Source organism: Haliaeetus leucocephalus, unplaced genomic scaffold, assembly GCF_000737465.1.
Source record: "Haliaeetus leucocephalus isolate CR32 unplaced genomic scaffold, Haliaeetus_leucocephalus-4.0 Scaffold473, whole genome shotgun sequence".
NCBI lineage: Eukaryota > Metazoa > Chordata > Aves > Accipitriformes > Accipitridae > Haliaeetus > Haliaeetus leucocephalus.
In genome coordinates, this window is record NW_010972909.1 from 1,116,466 (window position 1) to 1,137,812 (window position 21,347).

Here is a 21,347-nt window from a genome sequence, read left to right on the forward strand (position 1 = left end):
CCCCGCCCCCCGCCCCCCCCCCCCCCCCGGTAAAAGTTTTTTTTCTTAAAACATGCAGGGAGCGATGCCTTAGGCTCTGGAAAATTGTGGAGCCTTTAAAAAGTCATTCCTGTGTGTTTCCCCACACATCCACATTCACTCCCTTTTGGGTTTGTATTAATCAACAGCAGAAAAGCGTGTCACACAGTTCAGAAGCTACTGTATTTAGACAAGAAACCAGCACAGAATGCCACATGAGATCTATTTTAGAATATTGAACCTGCAAACATATGTGTTTTGTAAAACAATTAGGAAAAAGTAGTACAAAATTACATTATAATTTATCCTAACCGAGACCAATGTGTGTTCTAAAACCTGTTTATTTTAGAAATACTTTGGTGGTTCCATTAAAGATGGGAGTATAGCTTGTGTCATCAGTTTTTCCAAGTGGGTGCATGGGGCAGTGTAGCTACTATGGAAAGAAAAAACAGGTTGTATTTTTGATTCCTGAAGAGCAAGGAACAAAAATCTTCCATTTTAAAATAAGAGGCGTAATACGCATTTTGGCTTCCAGAAAAACGATATTAAAAGTGTGGTCAGCTGTTTGGCATTGGAAGTAAGATTTTCTGAACATCAACTTTCTCTTTTTGAAACCACAGCTCAATGATGACTGTAAAGATTAGGATGTGGGGCTCCCCCTCCCCATTTTTTGCCTTTGGTTATTTTGTCCTGGCTTATGGAAAGAAGTGTGGACAGAAACTAGTGCTCCTGTGGCAAGGAGTCTCGCCCATGGGCACAGATTTAAAGGCAAAGATGGAACTCCTCAGTAGAGTGCTTGTTGCTTAGTTGGTATGCATGTGGTGGAGAAACCAGAAAATGTTACCTTTTTTGTTTTCTTTTTTTTTTTTTTTTTCATTTTGGGCTGGCAACTCGTATCTCTTCTCTCTGACAGTTTAGGGTTCCCCCTGCCCCCTTCTTCTACTCTCCAGAAAGTAATTCTTATTTTTAATTCCAGGAAAGTTGGAGTTATGTTGCAGGTTCCAAGTTCAACTGTGGTTTTAAATAGTACTGACAATTGGAAAAGTTTCCTTAACTGTAGAGATCTGAGTAGCTTCTACTTTCTATTTGCAGTAGCAGTGTATTGGCATAGATTTCTTCAATCTTTCAAAGCCCAGCCTCACACATTTATTTACCTTGTCACCTCTTTCTTCTTGTATATTTTGTGGAGCAAGGGGGAGCAGGAAGTGATTGTAATGCTAATCGTCTTCCAGTTTTTTCTTGGTATCTCTTCAGAAAAAAATGATTCCAACTTTGCACATAAGTAAATCTCTTTTTAGTGCCTTTCAGATGTAGCTATCAAATTGAATGGGCGTGTCTACTGAATCAGAGAAATAATACAGAAACCTAAACTCAGTTTTCTAGACCTGAGTTGACTTGGTGGACAGTGTCGTGGCCTGTAAGGAGGATGCATTCGTTATGGGTAATGCCTTTTGAAGATGGAAGGATGTTCACTGTTGTGCTTGATTCAGCTCGGGAGAGGAGTATTGTGGTGCTTGATGCTTGGGGTTGAGCCTTAAATATGGAAATGTGTTTCCTTATTCTTCTTTGGAGGGAGAAGTGCTGGTGTTTGAGTGGCATGAATTATCTAGTTTCTGGTGGTCTTTGTGACAGCACATCTGTTCCATTTGTTATTAAATAGCTCTATACTTGTAATTGTTTTTTAAATAGTTTTGATAGGGTGCTTATATTCTTGTGAAAGGACAAAAAAATACTTCTGCTCCTAAAATATGTTCTGGTCCCAAACAATTCCTCATAAGGCATATTGCTTTTTTAGCATCTAAAAAGGCTGGTGATACGGCTTTGAAAGATTAGCTGTCTAAATTTTCTTTTTTTCCTTCAAAATTCAGATGATTTGTTACATTTGTTTGTTAAACTATAGTAAAATTAGCTATTTTGTTCTTACTAAATATTTTAAATAGAGTGGCATTATTGTAGGATGATGAAAAATGCTTTTGGTTTCGAGATAGGAAGAGAGGTTTGCTGATCAAATAGAGAATTGCTGTGTCGTTTTTCTTCTTTCTTCTAAAACATTTGGGGGGGGTTCCTCATTTTCTGCGACTGAGGACACTGTTCTCTAAAGTTGCTAATGGGATCAAATCAACTTAATATGGAGCATGACATTTGATGATAAAGTTGATTGCTTACACCCGGCTTTGGAGCAAGCTTAGTGGTCATTTGGAATATACTGAGCGCAAATGTAGCTTATACCATTTCATCTTGGCTGCTTCTCAAGTTCAATTTGGTACAATGAAGCCCTTGTGCTATTGTAAAGTCTTTGAACTGAACATCTCCTCCTGTATTTATCTACTATGTAAGCACTTGATTTTTTTTTAGGATTTTAGCCAAACAATTTTTAAAAGTCAGGAAAATTGGCATATTTAACACTGTTCATTTGTTACTGTGTTACGCTTGCATAACAACTTTAATTTTCACCATTTCCTTCACTAAATTACAGTGGTCCTCAGTTTATCCCAGTGGTTCTGCTGTTGGCCCCCAAAGAGAGTTTAAATCTACCAAAGCCTTTTGTGTGCATCTGAAATGCCATATTCAGTCAGTAACCCAAAACTGAATGTCTTTTTTTTTATTTCAGAGTTGTGGATGGTCTTACTTTCCTCTTCTCCCCTGCCCCAAATGAAAAACAGGAGAGCTGAGGACTAAAGATACTAGATTTAATTTGCTGAGTCCTTGCTTAACTACCACCAACATTTCTGGGCATGGTAGCAAGAGTTGAAAGTGCTTTACTCCACTACTAATTCTTCTGTTACCTTTTGGTGGTGCTCTTGTAAAATATGCTAGGGCTCTATTTATCCTCAGGAAGCGGATAAGGTAAAACAGAAACTTTGATACAAAAGCAGAAATTTCTGAGGTGTTACATCATGTCATGAAATTAAAAGGGTAAGAAGCACATACAGAAGTCTATGCTTCTTTGTAAGCAGAAAGTTTATTCAGAAATACTGCAAGCTCCTCAAGCAGTAGAGGTCTAGTCCACAGAACGTGGAAGATATGTGTGAATAAATACAAGAGTGTAGACCCAAGTAATGACTAAAATGCAGGTCTTCCACTTTGCAATAGTCATCAGTAATGTGCACCTAGTAGCATTAGATCTTTTTGTGATAATTATTAATTGGTTTTTAACTACAAGGCAAATAGTCAAGAAGATTTCCTCAAAGTAATTAGTCATGAAAATTAAGATTTAAATTCATAGTCCCAACTGCAAAATTGAAAAATCAGGCTTCAGTTTGTCAACTTAAATGCACTTTTACCATACTTTAGTTGTCAGCTGAAATTTGTACATTATGAGGCTAAGTATTATGTTCTGTACAACTCTGATTATTATGCTTTTTTCTTTTGCAGCCCCAGATAAAAAGCCTTCGCTTCTACTCAAATCCTTGAAAAATAAAGTCAGTTGTTACCATTCTGAAGGCTTAACTGTGGATGGCTTGTATGCCATGAATTGTTGGTTCAGGAACTGTAGAAGTGTTCCCCTTGACTGCCCTGCTGATGGCTTGATTCAGTTGTTATGGCTGAGTCTGCACTGCTCAGTTGGAATACATTTGTGCTGTTGACTTTGGGGAAGCCTGTAGGTTCAAATTTGTGTTGAGAAACTCTTGAATCAATGCTACACTGCTCAGAATGCCAATTTTAAGTTGATGATTTCCTATGCCTGTACTTTTTTTTTTTGCTTGAATGTGTGTACAAATATCAGTAAAAAAAAAAGCACAAAATAGCTTTTCGTGTTCCTCCCCCTCTTAAAATTGTCTAGTTTACAGTAACTGAACCAGATGTTGGCAAAGTCCACAGTTATCATTAGAAACATTAGAGCTATTAATCTTTTGGACCTCTTGTTCTCCTGTTTCCCCAGTTGTCATGGAGCATATGTCCCAAAAATACTTCGTTGCAACTGGAAGGCTTCTATGTGATCTTCCTGTTAGCTGTGTGGTGGATTATGGATACACAAAATAAAAGGCTGTCAGCAAAGTGAAAAGTAGGGCGGAGGTGGAGGGAATATTGAAATTGCTTGGCTTTCATAATATTTTAGCTATTCGTTCTCAGTAGCTTCATCAGCTCAGAGGAGATACTCTGAGATTTGACTTAGAATTATTTTATATTTAATAGGTAGACATGCCGCTTTAAAAATGCGTAGCTTAGTATGCATATATCTTTGCAGCATATATAACACTGTCAGTACTCCTAGGAATGTAATTTGAGGAGAAAAATATTTTTACATACTTTGTTTTTTCCCCATAATGCTGAGAGTACATGTCTGGGTTGAAATTAAACGACTAGCATCTGCTATTGACTGCTGTGAATGGTGCTTGGGAAAGTGATCAGTGTCAATAACGGCATTAGCACAAGGGTAGACTGACCATACCTACCTGCCGCGTAGAGCAAGGATTTAAATTTGGTTATCAGCTTAGATTCCTGTTAATGAGGATATTTTTTGTAAGCTGAGAACAGTATTTTGCTGCCTTGCATCTGACAAAGAAGTTTCCATTTGCTTTGATGCTTTGTTAGAAATTTTTTAAAAGATAAATTATTTGGGCACTTTTTTGTCTGCTTGGTGGGCTTAAAAACAGTGTCATGATGAGTAGCATAATAGTTTTTGAGCTTGAACTTTGGCCTTTTGCTGAGATGCATGAACAATTCAGTGAGTGTTTTATTATTTGAATTGTGGTGTGCCTTTTGTATAACTGGCAAAAGACTCTAACCAACTTCAAGCATTTGAGTAAAAGTGTGCTGAATTGATGGGAAATGGCCATTGCTGTGTTCGGAGAAGTACTGCAGAACAATGCGCAATTATTTTGTGACAATTTGTATTTATTAGCAAATAGGGCCAGAAGCATGTCACACAGTCATCTACAAGTAAAAATCTGTACAAAACCAGCACCACTTGGAGTAAATGTAGATGTTGTTTTTGTAGCACCAGTAACACTTTTTTTTTTCTTTAGGTTCTTGATTGTTACAGACCATTTGCTGAAATGTCCAGAGTTGGTAAAAGCCCTCTATGCCAAACTGAGCAATCAAGAAAGGTAACCCCAAAACCCAATGTGGCTTTTAGTATTTAGCATTCCATATAGAGTATCCTGTTCACATGATTGAAAAACTGTGTGGTTTCATAGTTGGCACAAAATCTCTAAATACATGTTTCTATGTCAGTAATGGTTTTAAATTGGTTGGTTAACATTACAGCTTAGCCACAACTGGCAGTGATTTATGTAGGGTTGCAGAATCCAGGTTGGCGCCATTACTTGGTAAAGAAATACTTAAAAAAAAAAAAAAAAAAAGGACAAGACTTCATGCCTCTGCCTTTGTGTCTTGATTTCATAAGAGCACCACACCCTGCAGTGTTTTACAGCTGTATTTGAAATGTCCTCAACTGTTCATACTCCTGTTGTAATTACAAGAAATTAAAAGGAAACCTTTATTGAAGTTGGAAGTGTGTCTAATACTGGTTAGCAGAACCTAAAAAATGTAGATGTGCAGATGCCCATGATTACTTAATCTTTTAGTATTTCCACTACTGTAAATATAAAATACTTCAACAAACCTTCACCTTGAAAGAAACTAGCTAGTTTTCTTACAAGTGTTCGCGTAAATGTATGCTGAATTGATGGGAAACGGCCATTGCTAGAATTGGGAAAATGCTCATTTACAATTGCTTTAATACAGAATTGGGGAAGATAAAAAATTATTTTGTTAGAATCATCAACTCTAGGAGATCCTGTACTATAATTCTAAAGGTCCTCCAACTGTTTGAAGATCTTGTGATCTTGTTTATGTATTCAACATACACATGTTCCCCATTTGCCCAGGGAAACTGCAAGTTCCTCCTACAGTTTTTGCAGGTAAGAGATGAAGCAGGAAACAAAGCAGTCCCTTAATGTTTTTTTTCCTGTGTTTTTTGCTGTGACTAAAGCCAGTGTTATTACCAATGGGGGTACAGATGCTGATCAGAGATTATAAAGAAGCAAAAGGGATGGCAGGCAAAGAAAGAGTATATGATAGGTTGAGAACCATACACAAAATATCATTAATGTATAGGTATGATATGGAAAACAAGGGATGGGAATGATAAGGAGGGAAATACTGTCGTCTTCCTTTATTCAGGTTGACCAAATGGGAACGAATATGAGCTGTGTGCATACCTGGAGGTAGGGGCTCCGTAACCAGTTAGCGGGAAAGACTGTTCTGAGCGAGCGAGCTAGATTTAATTCTTTTGGGGGATGTCATGAATGGCAATTTGTCTGTATGTTTTCGTAATCCCCTTGAGGACAGTCAGGACTAGGTTAGGGTGTTCAGTTGTACTTACAGCAATAGATGTAATCTGTTTCTAGAAAGGTCTCAGCTGGATTTGTTGTACACACTATGCTACAGATGGTGATGGGCTACCTTGACTGAAAGGCTTTTGGTATAGGCATCATATGGATGATCATATGCAGGATGGCTAGTCACGGCATATTCACTGAATTTATTATCAGTCCCAAGAGTTCTGCAAATCAAGTAAACTCAATTAAGTTTTTTAAAAACATAATCACAGTACAGTTTATTATGAATTTGATACTGCTTAATTTACATCAAACATGGAAGTGAGTGGTGTAGAAATAGTCCTTTTGCATCTGAGCCTGCCGTGGCATCTTCCTCTCTAACGTTAGCATATTTAAGAATGCATTCTTTTGAGATATATGAGGAGACAAATCCAATTCAGATAAAAACATTTTGACTGTCATTAACTGGAGAAAAAAGTAACCGTATAAACCAAAGCATAGGGAATTCATTGTTTCAAAACGAGACAAGGAGCCTTCACCGCAAGAGTTGCCGCATTGGGTGTCCAATAAGGCTGACTAAGTCATATAAATGAAGAAAGGACAGATGTGGTATTGAGGTGTCTGGGGAAAGCAGCTTGAGCTCATGAATATATGGTAACTCTCAGTTACAGTATTCTCTATCATGCACATTAAATACGCTTACTTTAAATGTATTTACTGAAACGAAATTAACTATGCTGAGAAAGTTTGTGAATACATACGTTAGTGGTGACTCTTAAAGTTGGCAGTTGCCTTAGATAACCAAAGTATATGCAGTTGCATAACCGCAGTTATTTGCACTATTCACAGTATTCGCAGTATTCAAACTATTTCCTGTAATTGAAATCTAGTGCATTTGTGAAACAGTGGCCATGGTGCGTGCCATGAAGTAGTTCTTGTAGAAGTGGATCTGGAATCTGAATTTTGAATTAAAATAAAATTCCTGACTTCTGGATAACTTTCATTTCGAAGCAAATTGAAGCACTTTGGTTGGTGTTGCATGTCTGAGTTTGCAAATGGCCTGAAATAAATACTGTGATAATATGATCAGCTTTTTTAATGGTATTCTGGCTTTGAAAAGTATATGATGATGTGACAATGCCTGCTGTCTCTCTGCAAGTGATTATTGCAGAAACATATGGCTACAGCATTGAGCCAAAAGATTGTAGATTTTTGAATTCTTTGCCAGATTTGAAATTTCCCTGTACATGTGTGCAAGTATTTGGCAGAAGTATTTAGAAAAAGCCTGCATTGCTTTAATCCAAGTTAGCCTTGAGCATGGACAATGTAAGTTAATGCCATGATAGTCTTAATTACATTGTAAAATCTTCAAATGAGTACATCTGTGTTGTCCCTTTTAAGAAGGGGTCTTGCTTTAATTAACAGCAACAAAAGTGCAACTGAATAGCTTCAGGTGTTTGTAAGATGCTCAACTACTTCCATCTTTAGTTTTGATTTTTGTGTTATTTTATGTGAAGTGTTCTCAGTGAATGATGTAGCCTTTGATTGAATTACCAGCCGGGAATTGGGCACTCAAGTTGTGTAAGTGGCACCACTTCTTGCTTATGTTCAGCTACAGGGCTGCTAATGTCAATGTTGTGATGGGTTTTCGTTCTTGGTAATGCTCACAGATACAGAATAGCTGAAGGTAGCGTTGGATTATAGTCCTTCATGATTTTATGAATTTTCATTCAATCGGATGTTTGCACATGTTGTTCAAAGATGAAAGAATTGAAAGTTTCAAGGAAGGACCTAACTTGTCTCATAGAACCATTGCTGTCAGTGAAGTATTTCAGGAGAGAGAAGTCCTAGTTGCAGAGAAAGAGCGTCCCAAGTGTCTGGCACTTGCTAAGAGGTTATAAACCAAGCACACTTGATACAAAAATTGTTTGGCAATAACAAAATTGATAGAATTATACAATACTATTTTTAGACAGGCTTAGCAAGACTTCACTTTGTTTTGTAATAATGAGCTTCCAGATTTAAATTGCACTTTAATGCTGTGGTTTATTTGCAGAATATGGGAGACAGCAAAGGGTTTTACTGATGATTGCATATACTTTATAGTAGTTGTTCCAAGTTCATGCCAATTTGGTCAACTTCAGGAAGAACTGGTTTAAATTTGGCTAGGGGAAAAAAACCCAAGAGACTGACAAAAAGTCTTCTTAAGTGGTGCCTAAAGAAAAGGAAGATGACACTGATGGCATGATCATTTCCAAATAGAAGTATAATAATAAATACAATATACAAAATTATATTTTAGATATTGAACAGTGTTACAAAAATTCATGATGAGGCATGCTAAAACTGGTACTAACAGTTGTCATATCTGTTGTATTTAGCTATAGGCAAACAAGTAGGAACAAACTCTGTCATCTGAATGGCTAAACAGTTGTGAGATCATTTAAAAGAAATGAGCAAATTGCATTGTGTGGGAGAACTAACTTGGAAAATTTCGGGTGAGTCTTAGAAGAAAACTGGGAGAAACAATAGAAGAAAGGAATGTAAGGGAACTTGCACCAGAACAAAAAGTGTTGCTCTCAGGAAGTTGTTGGCTGAATGGCAAGACTTGCTTGAAATTCAGGGGAAAGATGGGCATGTCCTGAATGACTGTGCCTGGAAGAAAACTCAGGAAAACAGTTTTGACACGAATGCCTAAAGAGAACAGAAAACTTTAAAAGAATTTATATACAGGTGGAGTTTTAATGTCACTCCTATTTCTCTGGAAGGATTGTGGCTGTCTAAAAGGGCACATGATCATATTGCAAGAAGAAGAGTAATGCAAAAAATTTCCCTATTGGGAACAATTTCATCTCACTAATTCAGTTTGTGGAAGTATGTGGTGACCCTCCAACTTCTTTACAGAAGGATTGCTTGCCATTTTTAAATGGGTATTACTTGGATTATTGGTGCAACAATAGCTGACTAGAATTCTGTTACGCAGGAGATAATATTTTACTGGAATAATTCCTGTAATCATAAAATCTCTGAGCAGCCTGTTTTCTTAGCTGAGCATATGCTTGAAAGGCTCTAAACTTGGTAAAAACTGGCACATAAAATCTAGCCCTGTCTTGGGGATGAATGACATGTCTGTGCACTTAACTTGATTTTTGTATAGTATGCCAAATCTGAAAGCCTTCGTTAGTTAGGGATGTTGGGTAACTGGACTCTGGTAGTTTGTAGATGGGCAAGCGTGTGGTAGCCAGTTGTAACCTGCAGGAAAACAGAACGACTGTTCTGTGTTGGTGCTGCGTCACATGCGTAAGCAAAGCCTGTGAGAGAGGTTACCAGTGTTTGACAGCCTTCTGTCTGGAGTCCACCCTTTCCCAAATGTGTTGAGCGCATTTCTGTGCTACCGTGTTGAAAAAGCTTTTTGTCCTCATTCAGATAATTGTTTAATGCAGTTGTATTAATGACATTGAGGCTTGAGTTTAGCAAGAACTGAGTAGCTGTTACATGATTAATAGGGGTGGGTTCTTGGAGGTTAATAAAGCAGTGACCGTGCTTTTTCCACAGAAAAAGACATTTCTCTTCCCCTTGTGACAACCTGCTTGGTAAATTTAAAAAAAAGAAAAAGCATTTGAACTATTCCACATGTTTAAATCTCAGTCCTTCCATCTGAATTGCAAATATTTTAGTGAAAGAAAACCCTGAGCCTGCTCTTGAATTCATTCAATAAATAGTGCTCTTTCAGGTTGAGAGAATTACAGTGGGACTTCACTAACCCATGTGCTCCTCTGCGCTGGAGTTGAACAGGGAGGCTGTAGGAGGGACTCTGCCCTGGTAAAGTCCTGCTTCCACAAAATGCTCCCAGATTGCCCTAACAACATGAAGGGATATCGGAAATAAAACAACATTAAAGCTGTTAAAATAAATGACCCAAGTACATTTTATAGAGCAGCTTCGTTATGTGTCCACTTACTTGCTGGTTTAATGCACTGAATAACTCTTACTGGGTGTATGAGTAATTAACTTGGATTTACGGTAGTCCATCTAGTGGCAATTATAAAACAGCTGTAAAGAACCTAGCGTACATACCAATTTTTATTTCTTCTGTTTCTGAATTGGTTTGGGGTTGGGGAGAAGAGTTAGTGAAGGACTGCGTGCAAGGCAAGGGCTGTGAAAAGCTGATCTTTTCAAATGGAAGCTGTCAAATAGTCTGGGTTTATTTTGCTGAAATTAACAACAGCTTTTAAGAGCTGTTTTGGTGGAAATTTTAGACATATGGAATATGCACTTACAGTAATGTTATGTTAGGACATAAGAAATTAGAAATTGAAATAGACTTGAGAAAAATATTGACTTGTCTGTCTGGCCAGATTGTATTAATTGAATGATGAATTAAATTAATGGTGTGCAGAAAAATACAGCAAACAGGAACTGATTGCCACTGTTCATAAGACTTTTTAATTTTTACAAATCAGCTCTGTTACTAGCGTGCTAATAGTTTGTATCGTTTTTAACAACTGTATCTGCTTATTCTATTGATAACTCTATATGGCTTAGTGAATTTGATTAACAAGTTGTTTTCTGATTCTAGAGTTACTTTGTTAGAGCTGATAATGGAGAAAGTAAGTGAGAAGAACCCAGTTACCGGTGAAGAAATGAATTTGTTCATGAGACATGCTGACTTCCTTGCAGGCTGTTTCAAAGAGAAATGTGAAGCTGTGCTCAAGTTAACTTCTGCGGCAGATGCAGAAGATGAGGTATGACGGATAAAAAGCATTACAGTACAGAATCCCAAGTGCCACTTGTGTACATTCCCAGTTTACTTTGTATTGGGAAAGCAATGACGGAATTCACAGGAGAATCTATAAGACAACAGCCCAATTTTGCTTTTAATTTGAGGATGACAAAGAATACGGTACTTTGAGATAGAAATAAATCTACCACAATTTTAAAATTTTTAGATCTTTAACAATGTTGAAGTTTTCATGTGTTTGGATGTTTTATTATGTTCTTACTAAGGATCACGTCTATTAATTTATTTGGGTTGTGCATTATATTTTATTCAAATAGGAATCAAAATTTAAATATTTATTTTATTTCTAAGTGGGAAGCAGCATCTTCCCCTCCCCCCCCCTTAAAATTGGTGTAAAAATGGAGTAAATGTTTGTTTTTTTTTTTTCCTAGCAGTACTAAAGTAAGTAAATCTTGGGTTTGGTTTTTTTTTTAAACTTAAATAACTGATGACAACTTGATAGTTAATACATTATTAAGGTCCCACATACTAGTTCTTTGAAGATGCATTTGGCTACTTGTAAGGCAGGTGTTCCTGATCTGTTTAGGACCTGGAACAGCAAGTTCTGATCGTGGGGAGCTGTGGTGTGTGTGTGATCGGCTCAGTGCAGAGTTGCTGTCTGAAATGTATAGTGGTCCTCCCTGTAAGCAAGGGCTTTCGTTACTGACTCTTCCCCTTTTTCCAATGATTTGGGGCTCTCTGGTGGACCTTGCGTGGCTCTGACAAGGCGTCAGTCCTGGTGCCAGCTAGCATCCACAGCATCGAGTTGCAGAGCTTGCTGGGCACTTAATGGCAGACGGCTCCTGTCTCCTGAGCACCCAGACACTTGCCCCAACTCCACTCCACTTGGAAGAAATCTGTTATTGCTTCAGACTTAATGAACTGGTTCTGTTGAGGATGGCCACAATGAAGTCCCTTTGCAAGCTAAATAGGAAGGCTTTTATGGGTCACAGATGGTTTGTGGGTTGCACTTTGGGAACCTCTGATGCAGAGCTGAGTCCTGGATGGCCTTATTTTATTTCCTCCTTATGAAGTATCCAAGAGTTGCTGGCTACTTGCCACACCATATAGTGCAGTAAGGAGGTTTAGGCCATCTAAGGGTAGAGGTCTTTTAAAATAATCTGGTGTTCTATTTTTCCTCTTACTTTCCACAAGCTGCTTGACGATCTACCACCACCTTTGGGAATACAGGAAGCAACTTGCACTGTCACTTGAAGTGAGATTATTTGTGCTGGGTTAGGTCATCCTATTGTGAGCGGGCAGTGCCAGGTCATATTGGTCTCAGTTCTCGATCCCTCTCGTATAAAGTTTTAATGTTTTCAGCTGATTTAGGGGTGAGGTTTTTGTTTTTAAAGACAAGTAGCCAGAAAAGTAAAAGCCTGAGAAATCTAATATGTTTTAGTCAAACACAGAATTAGTTAATCACTGATTCTCACTGATTAATCATGCTTAGTTTCAGAAGTGTAATTAACATATTTTCTTAATAAGATGTTTTAAAAGATATTTAAAAAGAGTCACATCTAGCTTCTACCTTGCCAAGTGACCACAGTGGCATGTTGAAATTGTGTTACCCAGTATATGTGTAGTCGGAAGCATTTTATTGTTAAAACAAAATTAACCTGTAAGTTTCATTTGTAGAAACTCTTGAGAATGGCTGTCATAACTAATTTACTATCAAAGTGAAAAAATATTGATCTTTAAATGCTTTTATATGATAATGTTACACAGTGTTTTACTTGCTGGGTTTTTTTGTTTGTTTAAATAGACACAAGAATTTTAAATGTATGTTGAGAGGTATTATGAAAAGATATAAAAAAATCACTTTATGAGGAGATGATAGTTGGATGCATAAAAACAACCACACAGCCATCTCTTCTTATCTGTCCAAGAAGCACAGCTTCCCCCCACCCCAGCTGCTTAGTCTAAGTTATGTTAGAAAACGTAATTGACTACTTCTGGAAAAGGTTTCAGCTTGGCAGTAAGAGGACATATACTGAGACAATTCCTTCTATCCCCCTGCCCTGCTTCTCTCTCTGTTGCTTTCTTTTCCTTCGCCCGCCCCCCCCCCTTTTTTTTTAATTCTTTATCCTATGTGGTTACTTTCCAAGTATTCTGTGGTTTCAGTTCTTGGAAAAAAACATTTGTTTGCGCCTAGCAGGAGGAGGTCTCTGTCCAGCTTGAAGGTGCTGGGACAGCAGTATTGAGAATATTACTGTATAACTTGCTCTGTTTGACACTGACTTTTTATCCTTCTCTCACATAAACATGATGTATGATAAGTTGAGTATCACTATTTGGTGGGAAGTGTGGATCATTTAATGAGCACAAAATATAATAGCTTAATAATTGGAAAGCAATGACAAAAAAAGTGTGTATATGCATATTGTGTGTATACTTTTATTCATAACATACGCTTGCCATGGGAAAAGAGAAATTCCAGCTTAAATTCATAAAACTGTTTCTTTTCTTACTAGAAATGATCAAAAATTGCACCAATTTCTCCTGAATTATAAAAATATTTTAGTTTTTGCATAACTGAAAAAAATGCAATTATGCATGTAGAGTCTGTCATTAAAAATACTTTAGGCAACATCTGTGATATTAAACTAAACTCTGCCTGGACTTTTCTGTGGCCTTGAAGCCAAGTGCCTTGGTCAGGCTATGTCTGTACTAGTAAGCTCTCAGCCTCCAAAACTGTGAGGCCACATTTGAAAACTGCCTTTTGGGAACAGTCCTTGAACTGGCCTGACTCCCAAAGTGTTGTCTGGGTGTCCCATCCACTATTTAATTTTTTATATGTACACACTGCCTTTTTTCCCTAAGGAACCTCAGGTCTTGTAGCTTCCATCTCAAACCAATGAAAAGCTAATCATATGCTTCTGCAGTGCTTAAACCAATGTTTAAAATAGCTTTTCCATTATAAGCCTGACTTCAGCATCAGTTTGCTTTCACTAACTTTCAACCATACTTGCAAATAAAACCATTCCCTGGATTTTAAGTTCTTATTTAATCTTTTTATAAGGAACATCTTTTCTGAGTCTCTCTCAAAATATGTTTATTTAAAAACTCTTCAATTATTTCATTATTTACTTTTCAGATTATATCCATATCAAGATGGCTGTCAGATTTAAGAATATTTTGGGGTTTGAACAGCATCTTGTTGCTGAACTGAAAAAGAAAGTATTCTGCTGTATTGCCTTTCTTTTGTACAGGTGGAGGGTGGAAAAAAAAAAATTGGACAGTTGGGGAGGGGGGAACCCAGCCAGAGATGTTTAAACATCCTTTTTTGAAAGGATCAAATTTCAAATGTAGCTAAGAATTTGGGGGTTCTTTTGTGCTTTTTAAATAATCTTTTCCTCTTCTCAAATCTAGATGGAACAGTTGCTGAACTGGGCCAGATGGTGGGATAAGAGAAAGGGAGAGATGGTAGTATAAAATCCTGGGAAGAAATCTGTCGAGGACAGTGAAGAAAGGCATTTAAAAGAAAATGGGGAGTGTGCAAGGGGTGTGTGTGTGTGTGAAAAAGGATAACGCTCAGAAAGGAAAAGCCACACCTCATAATATCAGCCCTTGCAGAGCTTGCATTATGTACGTGGGTAATGGGGTACACATAGGCAGCAAGGGCTGTTGTACCTTACTGGTGTGATTTATAGTTGCCTATTGAAACTTTTTTGCTTTACAGTTGCAAAGCAGGTAACCTTTTCTTGTGCAAAGGAAAGTGTTAAGTGTGTGAGCTGAAGAGCTTTTGGTTAAGCTACTGTCTTGTAACAATGCAAAATGGCTTAAAAATTGTAAGTACCTGCTTACTGTCTCTGAAATACAGTTGGGGTATTCTTACTTTGTAACAGGACAATGACCAGTGTATTCAGAGGCTGGTTTTGTGCTGTTGAAAGCAATTTATTGAATAACTTAGGGCAAGACCTGCAGGTCCCTACACCTGTGTGAGGAAAAAAATGAAAATACAGCTTTAGGACTTGGACCCTATACCAATTTGTTGCCTGGAAGGAGCATAGAATGGATATAATCATAGTACTTAATTACTGAACACTATTGTTGATGATTTCATTTATGTTATATTCATTATATTGAAAGTAAATGTCTCTTTGTCCTGGACCTGACAAGGCAGGAATAGTTACTGTGACCTATGTCTGAGTCTTTTCAAGGCTGCTTGCAGTTTACGTACCACACCTTGTGTGAAATCATCTTGCAGTCACAGTCCGGTTCTTGAGCAATATGTGGTGTTCCAAATTATCCCATACGCTCTTAAGGTAGTTTCTGTAAGTGCTGGATTGTCATTATAAGCATGCATCAACATAGTCTGTGAGGAAAAAATAGTTCTCTGGCTGAATAAATAAAATGCAAATGAAATTGTGTGTCTCATACCTAACCAAAATGCTGCATCTACGATCCCAATCCTATTTACCCAAGAATAATGTAAATTCTCGCAGCCAAAGTTCATTTGACCACAGAACTTTACAGAATTCCTGCGGAAAACAAATTGGTGTCTTGCAGGCGGTGTTTGTGTCTTTAAAGTGGGACGCTCCTACTGAATAAACTCAAAGAAAACATTTATACAGAAATAATTTTCTCAGCTAGTAATTTTCTGCATTTCTGCTTTTGGAAGCTACTGTGTTTTTGTTAAAATTTTATCCCTTATGGCTCTGTTTTGGCTTCCCCATGATTTTTCAGGGCACATATAACACTCTTTGACTGTAGAAAAGGAATTATTGCAGTGTAATACAGTATTGTTATTGTAGAAAGATGTCCTCGTTTTATATAAATTTATTCTTGGCAGTTTAGAAGACCTGCAGAACACCTGAGGTGCTGAGAGTTCCTGTCCTCCGTTTAGATCATCGGTTTTATGTTCTTATGGTATCCTTCATAAGACATTTTTAGAAATGTGATTTTCATTTACAGGAAGCACTGGTTACAATTCGTCTTCTTGACGTTCTTTGTGAAATGACATCAAACAATGGACAGCTAGAACATCTACAGGCTTTGCCTGGTTTGCTTGAAACAGCCATAGGTGAGTGAAAAGCCACGAGGTTTATTAACTGTTGGCTTGCTCCAAATCATGTTGCTCTGTGAATGAAAACATGTTTTTCACAACTGGTGGTAATTATGATTCTGACCTTTTAATAAAATAAATAAATAGGAGATTGAGTTAATCTACATTTTCAAATATTTGTTTTGTTCCTGGAATTTTTCCGCTTCTCCGCTTGCTCTGTTGGCTCCTATTACCTAACAGAGCCTTGATTCAACTGTCAGCAATGTGCTATTTGTACAGTAGGAGTTGTGCAAAGGACAGCTGCTTCCTATGTTCTTCCACTGGCTGAATGTGTGTGGAAGAATTTCCTCAAGAAGTAGAAAAAGGACTTTTCCATGCCTATTCCCTTCTGTTTCCCAAATCCCTGAAAACTGAAACTAAGTACAGTTTGAATGTTCTTAACCAAATTCAGTGACTTTTAAAGGTCAGTTTGAAAGAGGCTTTCTTCTGCGAAGAAACCACAAGCAAAAGGCTGTACACAAAATTAAGACAATATGGTCCAGAGAGACCCTATATACTTGGGGAGGAAGGAGAAGGAAGTACACGTATGCACACTGACCTGTGCTTTCCTGAATCTTAGCACTTTGAGACTGATGTATGCCACCTTTTTATGGGAAAATTGTAAAAGTTTATGGATTTTAAAGAGAAATATGTAATATTTTGGCTAAAAAGCAAAAGGCTGAAACAGCTGTTAACTATGACTATTTTGAGATGTTTAGAGGGTCCTTGCTGTAAAAAACAAACAAACAAAACCCCAAAACAACCAAACCTTTATTTTTTGATGACAGGTTCATAGTTTTATTGCTTACAGTAAGATGACTAACAACAAGATCTGTTTTGTGCATGTGTTTGTGTGTGTTTTGAGGAAACTCAGTCATGCGTTCTATTACCTGAACGCTTCTATAAGTCTTTCAACTTAAATAGGGAATTCAAGGAGCTGCACATAAGTTAAGTTCAGAAGCCTATAGGCCAGTCCTCCTTTCTCTAGCTGTGCACAGACTGACTTTTTTTCTGCAGCTGTCTCCAGGCTAATGCAATGGGTGCAGGCTAGAACATTGCTACCATGTGCATCCTATGTGTTTCCCACATGCCCTCAGCCAACGGGAATTTATCAAGTGGTATAGTTTCTCTTTAAGACTACCTTTTGGCTACAAGACTCCTTTAATCCTGGATTAGCAAAAAGGGTGAAAAACTGTATTGATGTGTTAGATCACCTTCAGTAGTTAGTTCTGAAGACCAGAAGAATAAGGCTAGGTAGTGCAAAAGATTTCATCTAATAGATCTTTTGATGAAGTAGTTCTTCAGTTTATATCATGAGAAATTTCCTATTGGAAATTACTAAAAAATTGATTGAAAGATCTGAAAAAATCTGAATGATCTTTTAAGTATCAACTAAGGAGTGTGTTTTCCTATTTTCCGTAATTGTTGGATTTAGACATTAATACTGCAGTGTTGTTAGTATCTGTAGCAATGTTAACAGCTTGATTGGACAGTGTTTGGGGAATGTCACCAGGGAGGTAAATGGTTGTTTGGATTGAGGGGCATTTTGGAAGAATTTCTCTTTTGGATAATGAGAGAATGGCAGACTCGGGTGTTTTAGTTGAGAGCAGGGGTGACATCCTGGGAGCAGTTGCTGTGTTGTGTTGATGTGCAGTGTTTGAGAGGAGCACTGTTCTCTCTGGGTTGGTATCATGGATGGAAGACGGCTGCTTTTCTTCCTTCTCCTGTACTTCTCTTTCCAGGTAGATGCACTGCTCATTGCATTTTTCTCTGCACTGTAATAAAATTTAAAGAGTTTTATTTACTTGGGGGGGGGTAGTAGTGGTTTTTTTTGTTGTTCATAAACCTTTCTTTCAGCAGTCCCTTTTAAGGGCAGGCAGAAGGTTTGGGAAGACCATGGAATTCCCTCTTACGTGTTTGTGTGGGGGAAAATACTAAGACTATAAGGCAGGGAAGCACATAAAGTGGAATGCTATGAGAAGGATGTGAGACACTGATGATTTTTATGAATTTACAAAAGCAAAAAAATTTCTATGAAAGAAGATGGTGTTAAAAGCTATTTTATGATGACGGTTTTTAGGGGCAATCAGGAGATTGTTTTTTCCTAGTTCAAAATATGAACAAATATAAGTGGTAACTGTCATACAGGAAGCCTCTAGGCTCTATTATCGTTTCATATTTAAAAAAACTCCAAAAAATGTAGTTACCTCTTTATCAGCACCGAGATTTTTTTTCTTTCTTCTCCTGTATCAGCCATCTGGGAGTGAAACTATAATATGAGGACCTGTGAAGTTTCTTCTAATTTAAATCCAGGAAATCTGGTGCCCGTTCCACTATGGATGTTGTCACATCTAGAGCAGAAGGAGCATAGGACTTAATTACTGCCCTGTGCTATAACCTGGTTTTGCTACGTCTTTGTTGTTCCAATGTAAGTTGTGTGAAGCACCTTGGGGACAATGGCATGCCAGGCTATTTATTAGTATTGCTGGTCACTTAGAGGACAAATACTTCTTAATATTTAAATATAGGCACAGTCTTTAGTGAATTGGCTTCTCAGCTCTATGAGCTCTCAGGGCTTCACATGATTTCAGCTTTCCTTCTGGGTGTGGTCTCTGTGGAATGTTGTTTTCACAGATTTTAGTTACACTTCTCCCTGATTTCTCTCTGAAGCATTGTAGGAAAAATCCTAGTTGCTGTAACAGCATTTACCATACAGGAACATTAGTATTTCTTAGTGGACAAGGTTATGGCACTGAAGGATTTGTAAAGATGTGTCAAGTTGCTAGATGTACTGGAAATCTTTTCTTATACTACAGAGCTAGGAGCAGACTGGAGAAGAGAGAAAAAGTAATTCTGTGATTAGTATGTGTTGCTGTGACAAGTTTGAACTAAAAAACTTGGTTTTAGCAATATTTTTATGGTGCCAGAATCATCAACAGCCTACAAATTATGACTCTTCAAGTAGAGACCAATAGCACCAGCCTTCAGACTTCATATTGGAATGTAAAAAGGATGCAAAAATGCCTTCTGACCTTTTACAGTTATACTAGCACAAATTAAGAAGTAAAGAAAACTTGCAAGGTTCTTTTTACCTATTGCTCAATATCTGAAATTCTCTTGATTAACTTGGAACCTAATAATTAGTAGTAAAGCTCTGTGCAAAGTGCTACTAATTTTCATGTGGTAATTAATGAAAATATTCTTGTTTTCTGTAGATACCCTGAGATTAACTCATCTTGCTGGGAAACAAGCTGTAAATATTTTCACCGCCACACATACTATGACAGGGCAGGAAGAAATTTCACATCCAGCTGTGGGTTTTAAATCTCATCTCATTCGTTTGATTGGAAATTTATGTTATAAAAATAAGGAAAACCAAGACAAGGTAAGTTTATACATTTTTCTGGCAGAACTCTGACATGTGAACAGATATGTATGCCTGGCCATGACTTTACTGATGAAAATATATTGTTGATCTACAAATAGAGATTGGAATTGGTCAGGTAAAGGAGGTAAATTTTTTTTTTTTAGTGTCTTTGTTATTAAAAAGTCTGCATACTTGAGATAATTCAATGCAATGTGTGCCTGTCTACCTTTTACTTCAGTCCTGTAGAATGCAAGCTAGTGCCAATTCCTTTATTGTTTTCACGTTTGCACTTTCTTTGAAAAGAAAATGTCTGAGACTAAACCTCAACTTCACTTTGAAGGGAAATGGATGAGAATTGTTGAATTAACTTAATTTTAAATCTTTGAATTGGTCTCTAGTGCTCCCCCCCCCAAAAAAAAAAAATTTCATGCCACTTTAAAAATGTAAGGATTTTGAACCCTTTATCTTTAGAATTCATGTATGGAAAATTAGTTCTGTTTCCACAATGAGGAAAAAGAGGAAACAGCAGCATGATTTTAAATATGAAACCTTTTTCTCTTAGAGTGATAAAAGATGTGGCTTTCCTCCAGGACTTTGTTAGACTAACCTAATTTCAACAAGAAAAGCAGTCATGAAATAATGTTGTCTTACAGTTTATCTAAGCACTTAACAAAAATCAAGTAGGTTACTTTTCTCATTTGGCCATATAGTGTATTACAGTAGCTTCAGCTTAGTGAAAGGTTTCTGTTTCTCTAGTTCCTGCTTGTGAGTTTCTTGTAGAGAAACCCTCTGTTGACTCCTGCATCTTCCTTTTCTTGGAAGTGTCTTTCCTTATGGCAGCCTTGTCCTGGAAGGAAATGGTCTTGAGTAGCCGTTGTTATTCATATTTATTATTGAACAGGGAAATTTGGGATTGTTTTCCTTTCTTTATTAATTTGAATCAAAGTATTCACCTGCTCTCTAGGAAGCAATTTTTAGGGTGGAAAATTAAAAACACTGAAGAAGGACTGCATCAAAGAAGGAGTAAAAGAGATAATGTAGTATTTTTACTTCTCTTTTACGATGTCAAATGAGGCCCATGTCAACAAGTACCAAAAATACAGTAATTAATATTGGTTACTCTGCAGGAAGTTACGTATGATGAGATACTCTTGAGTCGAATTCTGTGTTGCCAAGGAGCTATCAAGACTGAGTACTGAAAAATTAATCCTTGCTGGAAGCTTCTGTTTCCTAAGTTGTTGGGTTTTTTTTTTTTGGTGATTACTTCATTTTACAAAGATAATAGATTCTTTTGTACTGATGCCATCAAATCTGGTTCCAACTGCTTCAGTGTCTACCAAGTTAGACTTTTATAATGGCAGCAGGGCGTTTTGTAGTGTATAAGAGGGGCGTTCCCATTTCCTTGGGTTTTTTTGTGCGGGGTAGAGAAATGGAAAATCTGAGGAATGCTACCCTCTTTGTCTGACAAATGTTAATAATGTGGGCACGTAGATGGGAAATATGGTAATGATCTTCCCTTTCCCCATTCATATTATGGTATATAATGAAAGATTTTAATATTTCTGAAAAATATTACTAATCCTATTAATCACTTGCATATCTCTCTCTGACTTGTTATGATGTAATATGTGTTTATGTAAGTGAAATAAATTTTTGTGAAATACCTTATGATAGTGGAGGGGAGGGGTTTGCTTTCATTTTGAAAGGGTTGATTTGCTGCTTATTGTTCATTTTCGCTGGGCTTTTCAACGGCCCCTGGAGCAATTAGGCATGCAGGCTTAATGTTTTCAATGGAAGTTGGGTATTAACTTGCCTTAAATTGCCTGCAAATATTATTGCTTTATGCTG

General features: G+C 37.3%; 1 protein-coding gene across 2 annotated transcripts in view; it reads left to right on the forward strand.

Annotated features, from left to right (window-relative positions):
- ATXN10 (ataxin 10) overlaps positions 1–21,347 on the forward strand; it is a 104,645-nt gene that overhangs the window by 37,603 nt on the left and 45,695 nt on the right. For both annotated transcript variants that reach the window (XM_010575284.1, XM_010575285.1), the window contains exons 6-9: positions 4,989–5,069; positions 10,885–11,050; positions 16,003–16,111; positions 19,348–19,517. In XM_010575284.1, the coding sequence (XP_010573586.1) occupies positions 4,989–5,069; positions 10,885–11,050; positions 16,003–16,111; positions 19,348–19,517 (526 nt within the window). The remainder of the gene's footprint in view (positions 1–4,988; positions 5,070–10,884; positions 11,051–16,002; positions 16,112–19,347; positions 19,518–21,347) is intronic.